Source organism: Xiphias gladius, chromosome 15, assembly GCF_016859285.1.
Source record: "Xiphias gladius isolate SHS-SW01 ecotype Sanya breed wild chromosome 15, ASM1685928v1, whole genome shotgun sequence".
Lineage (NCBI taxonomy): Eukaryota > Metazoa > Chordata > Actinopteri > Istiophoriformes > Xiphiidae > Xiphias > Xiphias gladius.
The window spans coordinates 12434208-12443621 of NC_053414.1; the positions used below are offsets into that span (position 1 = coordinate 12434208).

A 9414-nucleotide genomic window follows, 5' to 3' on the forward strand; every position below is an offset into this window, starting at 1 on the left:
TGCTGAGTTAACAATACCACTATGGTGTCATTGAAAGGGATTGTAAATTTCGTCATTTGTCTTGAGGATTTGCAGAATTACTTTTTTGTTTAAGTATTATTATCAAACATTTTTCAGGGTAATGTGGCTGAAATCAGATGCAAAACAATCTGTGTACATATAAATGCAGGACTATGAAAAAAAAAAAAAAAGTTATTATCAGAGCCTGGTGAAACTTGAAAAAATTATGAACTATACGTCTTTCTAGTTTGTTGAACAAATTCTGAAAATACAAGTGCAGTATCAAAATTCTAAATATTCTTCAACAGGTGACTATATTTCAATGTGCCAATTGTTAGACTATTATGGCTTCTTAATTTTGTGTCAATTTCAAGAGTTTGGATGTTTGTACACTTCAATTGCCAAATATAAATTCCTTTTTTTGAATCAGCGTCTTATTTACCAGAGTGAACAGATTTTTTAAAAAAAGGGGAAGTTTATTTGTGATGTTCAAAAAAGACATTTTCTATTTCACAGAGGAAGATAAAAGAAAAAATGTTTTCTTTAAAAAAAAAAAGAAAAAGAAAAAAGGTACATATTATTTCAAGCAATGGAATGTAGTACAACCAACAGGCATAAATACATTTATTCAATTAAGTACTAGTAAAAAAAGGACTAGCAAACAAAAAACTAAACCAGCACAGCTGCAGTGTTTAGGTCAGTGACAACAAGGGAGGCTTGTAATAGAGCACTTCCTAAAACCTAATACAACCAGATCAGTCCATCAGGGAGTTTTACACAATACATTATCACGGCCTGCAAAACAAACACAGACACTAGAACTAACAGTACCCGAGCTGGCTGCCACTCTCGAATTCTGATACTGTGCGTTGTGAACAGCTTCACAACTTCAGCTTTTTCCTGCGTCCACGACCATCTGGGGTTCCCTCTGACTTTCGTTTCTGAGCCTGGGAAAGAGAAGATGAGGAGCAGAGATTTACAGGCAGGAACTGAGTTGTCACCGATTGCCCAGTCAGATTTGTCAGATTTGTACTGTCGCTTACTTATCTTTTAATCAGGCAGTTCCTGATTTAAATATTAAATTGCCAATTTTAGACTATTTTAGACTATTTATTTTGACAAAGTTCTTGTACATCTGCTTGTGCTTGTGACAGCATTCAACATTTGACTTTGTAATAAAAGAAAAAGTTTTTATTCCTCAAAGTAAAGTATTAAAAAAATAATCACTTTGGTTTTATACCGAGACTCAGGTACCATATCGGCACTAATATTGAAAAATTGCAAACAATACCCAGCTCTAAACAGAGATTATATTAAATTTGAACAGTTTTGGTAGCACTGACAAGCAAGTGGCGTGCTTCCTGTAATATGACAATGGATTCCTAACTTACTGAGCCAGTCTTTGGGCCTCGTTTCTTTTTCTCCGCCTTCTCCCTCTCCTCCAGCTCCATGTTCTCTCTCTCTATCAGCGTAATCAGGGTGTTACATCGCCTCTGGAGCTCCTATGCAACAAATCACAAAACATCATTTTAATCATAAAGCCACATTTAAAAACATCATGGGAAAAGAAACAGGAGAAACGGCGCAAAGAGGCCAAGATTCACCATGGCAGTCCTGGATTTGAGGAACCAGTCGAAGCGGAACTGAGGCGAGTTACGGATGCACTGACGCAGCTCGTCATACACGCTCTCCTTGTCAAAGCCCAGCTTGTGGAGCATACAGATAAGGAAGCGGTCCTCTTCCTCTGTGTAGTTCTTGCCTTTGTTGGTGCCGTAGGAGATACGGAGCTGATGGAAGGGAGCCTTGTAGCGACCAATCTTAGCAAGGAGATGAGAAACACATTGAAGGACCATTCATTATTGAGGAAGAGAAGATAATGTGATGAATAGACAATTAAAGAATCAGAGCAAGGTTTAGAGTTAAAGTTCTTAATGAGATAAAGCTAATTAGGTAGTTTAAAACAGAAATGAACAACCAAATGGCTGAGAGTCAGCTACCTTTGAGTCAAGTGCTTTCTTGATGCTAATCCTTCTCTGAATCCTGGCCTCTCCTCTCTCTATCTGGGCCATGATCTTCTCGATATCCTGCAGCTCATTGCAGCGCTCCCAGAACACAGCTGGAAGAACAAACACAAACATTTAATCACCAAATATGAAAAGACGGCAAACGGTTGGGTTTGCTTTCTGGACAGAAGAGAAAAGTGAGGCATTACCAGAATATTCCATGACTTCTTCAGGAGTTTTTCCCTCCACTTCTCTGGCAATGTTCTCTATATCATCTCTTCCCCACTTCTCGTTGGCTTTGATGAACTGGTTGAAGTCACGTTTGTTCCAAATAGTAAATCCCTGCAACGAAGGTAAAGTTGATCAAAATATGACGAATCAAATCCACGTGAAATTTTATTATACGATTTTATTTGGATTTTGCATATCAGCCATAAATTGATAGTATTGAGTGAGAATAATCTGTACCTGTTGCAGCAGGTTCTCCTTCTCTTCCAGTTCCTCCTCTGTCAGAGCCTCGGCCTCATCAATCTTAGCCTGCTCCTCTTTCTGCATCTGAGCTGAGTTTGGCATGTCCGGATTACGGGGAACCTAAAAGGACAGAGCCACAGACAGACTTAGAGACATTTCTAAAGACATTAATAGCAATCTCACTCTCGTCTGAAAAATATCGTTGTACCTTGTAGCCTATGGTCTTCCTATAGAACAGAATTTCCTTTTCTAGAAGCTCAAAGAGACGTGGAGGGAAGAACTGGAAGTCCTGGACATTTGGCTGCTTAGGAGGACGAGGAGCCTGGCAAAACGGATGCAAATAAACCCGTTACGCCACAAATGGAATAACGTGCCATCCATCATAAGAACATTGTAATTACACATTCCGTTGCATTAATGCTTTATATCGTGATTCGGCCATACCTTGGGTGCTTTGGGCTCACTGACTCGCAGGGCTTCTCTGAAGTAGGCGTCCACAGCGTAATTGGCTTTCCTTTCCCTCTTGGGTGGCTCGATCCAGTTGGTAATGACCTGAACGAAGACAGAGGAGGCGATCGAGGTAAAGCCTCAAAGGTTCACGTTGCTGGAATGAGGCAATTACAGACTGATTACTGATGTTGCTAGTCTCTTACCTTTTTCTTCTCTCTGTAGTCCTCTCCTTCAAATGTGTACACACTGCTGTTCTCAGTGTCCATGGTGAAGTTTCTCAGAGAGCTCTCACCCAGAGAAGACAGCTTCTCCTTCATCTCCATCGTCTAGCATATGACAAGATCAGAGTTTTCATTATATGGCAAAATTTAACATTCATAAAAAGCATTTATTAGGAGAAGCTGATCGGAAGTATGACCATCCATAGATCTTCCCTCGTGCATTCAGGCTCACCTTCCTTTCGCCTCTCTCCAGGATCGCATCAATGTCATCATCAGTGATCTCACTCTCTTTGGAAGCAAACACGTGTGTGGCACCGTGGCGGATGATGGACAGCATCTCATCCTTGCCTAGCTTGTTGGCGCTTGGATCCACAAGTCTTCCTGTTTAAAAAAAATAAAAATTATATGAAATTACAAACACACACACACACCACATAAATTACAACATTCAATGACTGTCATTGTGTGGCTGCTAAATTAAAGTTCAGCAGGTGAGAAGAATTACCTTGCTGGATGACAATGGAGTCCAGACGCAGTTTCATCTCGGCCCTCTCTACGATCCTCTCCTCCACTGTGTTTTCGGTGATGAAACGAAACACGCGTACCTGCTTCTGCTGACCAATCCTGTGAGCCCGGTCCTGACATGAAAAGATTAAGCTAGTCAGGTTCCCTGCCCCTGCAACCAACAGTACCAGTATCCATCCCCTTAGTACTGAATAAGGAGAGGGGAGATCACTGCTTCAGTGTACTAACCATGGCCTGCAGGTCGACTTGAGGGTTCCAGTCTGAGTCATAGAGGATGACAACATCAGCTGTAGCCAGGTTGATACCCAGCCCACCGGCTCTGGTGCTCAACATGAAGATGAACTTAGAGCTGTTGGGCTCATTGTATGCATTGATAGAGATCTGAAAAGACACAAAGAAACGATACACTAAAGTGTCTTATTGCGCTGAATGAATAGTCCTCTGAGCACAACAGTTTATTATCAGTTCATCTCAATCTACAGAGCACTCTCTCATTAATCATGTCCATTTATAGAGTTTGAGAAGTGAGCATCTCACCTGTCTTTCCTCATGCGGCGTCTGACCATCCAGGCGGCAGTATCCGTAGTTCCTCCACATGCAGTAGTCCTCCAAGATGTCCAGCATCCTGGTCATCTGACTGAAGATGAGCACGCGGGAGCCTGAGAAGAAGGGACAGTGGTCGGCAATTAAATGAACAGAGAAGCTTAAATACCTGTGGGTACGTTTGACGTCCCAACTGACGCAAAGCCAACACACTGTGACGTCTTGTTATACAAAAATGGAAACAATCTCAAACTGTATTATCTCAATATGCCGATATAAACATTTTTTTCAATAAAGTACTAGATGAAAGAGAACCAAAAAAAAGACCCCATGGATTCCAGTGATGATCCACATACCCTGCTCCTTCATCTTGGGTAGCAGCTTGTCCAGCACTGCCATCTTGCCACTGTTCACCACCAGGTGGAGGTCAGTTGTGTAGGGAGGGCCGGGCTCGGCTCCGTCGAACAGGTACGGATGGTTGCAGCATTTCCTCAGCTGCATGAGAACGTTCAGCAGGCGCATCTTGTCCATCTTTCCCGCTGAGTTCAGAATGTCAATGTCCTTCATCAGAATCTTTGTGTACCTGACGGGTTGTAACATGAGTCAATATTACATAACGGTGCACGACAATTTAACGTTAGTGTCCAGGTTATTTCAAGCTAATCTTAAGCAAGCAAAGCTAAGCTGAGGATGCTCACCACTCTCGCTGCATCTTGCTCAGTCCCACATACATCTTGATCTCTTTTTTTGGGAGCAGAGTCTTCTCCACATCAGCTTTTATACGACGAAGCAAGAAGGGACGCAAAACCTACATATTAAAAAAAAAGGCAGGTCAAAAGAGTGCTTTAATCCAAATAAGAATAAAATATCTTAAAATTAACAGAGATTAGTTTGAAGTTGTCGTCAAGAACATTCGATACATACAGTGTGAAGACGTTCGACCAACTTCTGATCACCCAAGCAGTTGTTTGTGTCAAACCAGGAGTCAAAGTCCTTACGGGGGAAAAAAGAGAAAGAAATCAAATTAGTACCAGAAGGGAAAAAACAATTTTCCACTAAATAACAGACCGGAGCTAAGGAGGTTGTGTTTTCAGTTCACACCACAGTTAATACCTCCTAGTAATAGTCCCCCTGGATCTTGCATGTTTCTTGTCAATTCTCACCTCTGCCGAGTTAAAGACGTCAGGCAGCAGGAAGTTCAGCAGAGCCCACAGCTCATGGAGGTTGTTTTGCAGGGGTGTTCCAGTCAGCAGTAAGCGATTGGTGGTCTTGAATTCTCGCACAATTTCTGACAGCTATGGGGAAACCACAGCCACTTTAACTTTACTGGACTGTCCTGCGACATTAAATGTAAAACAAAGTGGTTGTGACGCATGCGATTATCTATTTCTGACCTTGGATTTCTCATTCTTGATCCTGTGGGCCTCATCAATAACCAGGTATCTCCAGTTGAATTTCTTGAACACAGCCTTTTCAATGATGAGCATCTCGTAGGATGTGACGCACACGTCCCACTCTCCTGGCAGCAGCACGTCTCTGATCAGGGCGGTCTGAGAGTGAAGCAAAAATGTTTAGCATTTTGGTTTTTAAACATGTGTGATCCTTACCTAGATTTCACACAACAAATTTTGCACGTTAGTCTCTGCAATCATAGGCACAGTTTTGGAAAAGACAAGTATCACTTCTAAATAAGCGAGAGTTAGTTTCCATTAGTGAAGCTAAAGTTAGCTGTAGCCCTCTGTGACAGTGTATCTACCTCAAAAAGAATTTTGTGCATACCGTTGACAACTATGGCGTCTCCTCGCTCCACTTTCTTGCTACGTACAGTCAGTAAAGATATATTTATAACGCATGGTTTTGCTGATATGTATACCACATACATCAAAAAGTCACTGTGACCCACCCAGAGAAAGAAACCAAATGATAATAAATGATGATGATCATTTATTATGATGATAAAATGATCTTAAGTGTTTTTAAAAAAATGTTTTTATTACTGCTGGAAATTATGCTGGTTTAACTCGGAATAAATGTAATTTACCTAAATCTTTCATCAGTCATTTTAGTGTGGGCTCATATCTCTAAGCCTAAACCAGATGCCAATTTTAACCCTTTCGCAAACAAAACAGAAAAGATACAGTCTGGAGTATAGTGCACTAATCCTGGACAGAGTAATAGTCTTGTTTTCCAGAAAATCGCAGCATTCTGACACAGCCTACCCTCTCGTCTCTGTCTCCGATCAGGCAGACTGCACGAAGAGAGGGCACCCATCGCTTGAACTCATTCATCCAGTTGTACAGGGTGGACTTGGGCACCAGCACCATGTGGGGACCAGGGATGTTTCTGTAGTGCTTCATATAACCCAGCAGGGCAATAGTCTGGAGAGTCTTACCCAGACCCTAAGAAACGACGAGCAGTGTGTGTGTGAGGCAGAGCAGTTCATGAAGATACAAAATAAAAAATATTTCTCATACTTATCAAAATGTAGAGGTAACAGTTTTGATTGTGAGAAAGTACTGACCATCTCATCGGCGAGGATGCCGTTGATGCCATTTTCATACAAAGAGATGAGCCAGTTCAGACCACGGATCTGATAGTCCCTCATTTTTCCTGTTTTGACATCTAGATGAGAGACAAGAAAACAAATAAATATCACTTCTGCCTATCATATGTACTTTCCATATGCCTGTGCTCGATGGTTAGCGCTTACAGGAGGGAGATTCATCAAAGCGAGCGCAGACATTAGTAGTCTTGGTGCTCTCGTTTAGAAGCTCTTCATCCTCCTCTTGCTCGGTGCGGCGATGGCGGTTGCTGTCGAGCCCAGAAAAGACACAATGTTTCACCATCACAATGGGAGCAGACTTGATAAAATCAAATGAATCTGTGTTGTGTGGACATGTACTCACTCTCCGGCGGACAGCAGGTTTTGTTTCTCGTCTTTCTTGATGCGAGGACGTCCTGGTTTCATCTTCAGGGGGGAGGTGGGGGTCTTCTGTGCGGCTGGTTGGATGAAATGAGCAAACAGCTCTGTTTGCTTCAACAGGTACTCAAATCTGTTGGTCCGGTCTGTTTGCTACACACACAGAAGGAAAGTCTTTTAAACTTCTTTATCCAAGAACAGAGAGTTGCGTCATGCAGTGTGAGCTACATTGCACTTACCACTTTCTCCTCATAACCTGGGGCGGAATCTTTAGTTTTGGATGACGAGGAGGAGGATGCATCTTGTCCATCGGGACCAGCATCTGAGGAGGACTCTTTTCCAGCATCTGAAGAGTCAGACTTCTGCTGGGCAGGAAAAAAGTGAAAAAGACAACAGTTTTGTTTAGTGGCTAGTTTGACTCTCTTTTTTTTCCCTGAACAGCAAACAGGAAGAAATTATATAAACTAATTAGCAAGGGCCAGCTCTGTTCTGGGAAGCTCTCTGGGTTCTCACTGGAAATGGGAGAGAGACGGAAAACGTCAAAACACCTTCCACAGTCTACATGATACCTGGAATGCTGTGGGCAGCGCCTTCACCCTGGACTATCTGAAGAAGCATTACTTTGCCCCTCCTGCCAAATGTCCACCACGACTCAGTCACGCTCACCAGTTGTTTACCTCTTGCAACTCATGTCTTTGCATTATAAGACACACACAAACACGCGCGCTTTTTAACGCTACTAGTGTCTAAGAGTCTAATTCATGCTGCTAACACTGTTGTCTACAGACAAGCAACACTTTACCCAACACCACATTGTGGTGCAAAAAGTGCATGTTAAATTGTCGTTAAATATATTCTTTATACATTATATGTCACTATTTTTGTTTCAATACACTTTACTGTTTATGATTGTTTTTACAGCATTTACTACCTTTATTTTTTTAATATTTCCATACACCATATTCGTACAGTAGATAACATACTCATAGTGTTGTCTTCGAGTTTTGTTAAAGTCACTAATTTATACCATGCATCAGTTCTTGTACTTCGGCGCTGTATCTGTAATGTTTATCTTATCTAAACTTTGGACCCTCACAGTTTTCTATTTCTGTGGGTGTTAGTTAGTCGAAACCCAGCACAAAAGGCAGCGGCAGCCAAGTTGCAGGCAGGCAGCACCGCAGCTGCATCCCTCTTCGATAACAACAGCCATTGCTCCACTGCCCGCCCCCCCACCCCCCTGACAACAAAGACGCGGATGGGACAGCCGAGCGGGGTGCTGCTCTTTACTTGTCTTCACGAGGTTTCTCCGAAACCCGGAAAGTAAATGCGAGTAACTCGCCGAGGGAATCTGGTCCGGGAGTAAACAAAACGCACGTCGTGACTTTAAAGGCGACGATCAATGGGTGGCTAGCGTGGCTAAGCTAGTAGTGTGAGCGCTTATGAAACGGGCTGGCCTCGTTGCTGTTCCGTGCTGTAACGTTAGCTACAGTTCCGATTGTCCGGGACCGAGCTGCTGCTGTCGAGAGAGCTAATGATAGGCTAGCTAACTAGCTCAAACAGCCACCACAAATGTTGACAAAGCGAAAGTTTAGCACCGCCGCGTTTGAGAAGCACGTAGTTAAGTGACTGGCCCGGGTCAAGCTTACAGACTTATATGGCAGGTTTTGTGAGAGATGTATACGGCGTTGAGAGGACACGGTGCCCATTTTAAACCATCTTACCTCCGCTCCTCCGCCTTCTTCAAGTTCAGTCTGTTCTTCCCGCTGTTCTACGCAGTTTACGCTTTCGGACATTTTTTTTAAATCGAATTTCCTCTTCGATCCAGATATATATGTCGTCCGTTATCAGGTGCCTAATGTAATCCCGTGTACGAGTCGTTGAAGATTTTCCTAACTTTGCCACGGTAAATGGGAACTGTCCTCTTGCTTTTAATGTGAGACGCACCGGTTCGCGCTAGCAGGGCTTTTCTCCGGCACCCGCGTTCACACGGTGCTAACGTTAACCGGTGTATGAGCTCTATCGCGAGACTTGTTGATGCTGCCTTCATGATTATTGGAAATGTTCGACGTACGGACGTCGCAATAACTCATAAAGAGCTCTTCCTTGTTTTTGGTGCCATTCCGTCTTTTATGTTGCTGAAAGACATTATTTTCATTTTGCTGTCGTTCCTTCTCCTGATCCTTTTGAAACTTGAAACTGATGTAACAACAACAAAAAGACTAGAGAGCTTTTTCAACATGATATTGTCACAGACCGGCTGTAATCTCATACTGTGGTGTTA

At 42.6% G+C, this 9414-nt stretch overlaps 1 protein-coding gene across 1 annotated transcript; it reads right to left on the reverse strand.

Moving 5' to 3' along the window:
- Nucleotides 1-491: 491 nt before the first annotated feature.
- Nucleotides 492-9143, reverse strand: smarca5 (SWI/SNF related, matrix associated, actin dependent regulator of chromatin, subfamily a, member 5). The gene is made up of 24 exons (XM_040147253.1): nucleotides 8855-9143; nucleotides 7373-7495; nucleotides 7120-7286; nucleotides 6924-7024; nucleotides 6735-6835; nucleotides 6433-6612; nucleotides 5608-5763; nucleotides 5377-5508; nucleotides 5138-5206; nucleotides 4912-5021; nucleotides 4570-4796; nucleotides 4208-4329; nucleotides 3899-4051; nucleotides 3651-3783; nucleotides 3378-3526; nucleotides 3128-3250; nucleotides 2919-3026; nucleotides 2683-2796; nucleotides 2472-2594; nucleotides 2213-2345; nucleotides 1998-2116; nucleotides 1605-1817; nucleotides 1392-1502; nucleotides 492-947 (listed from the first exon to the last, which is right to left on the reverse strand). Exons 1-24 carry the CDS (start codon nucleotides 8924-8926, stop codon nucleotides 882-884), a joined length of 3105 nt encoding a protein of 1034 aa, XP_040003187.1. The 5' UTR covers nucleotides 8927-9143; the 3' UTR covers nucleotides 492-881.
- Nucleotides 9144-9414: the final 271 nt, after the last annotated feature.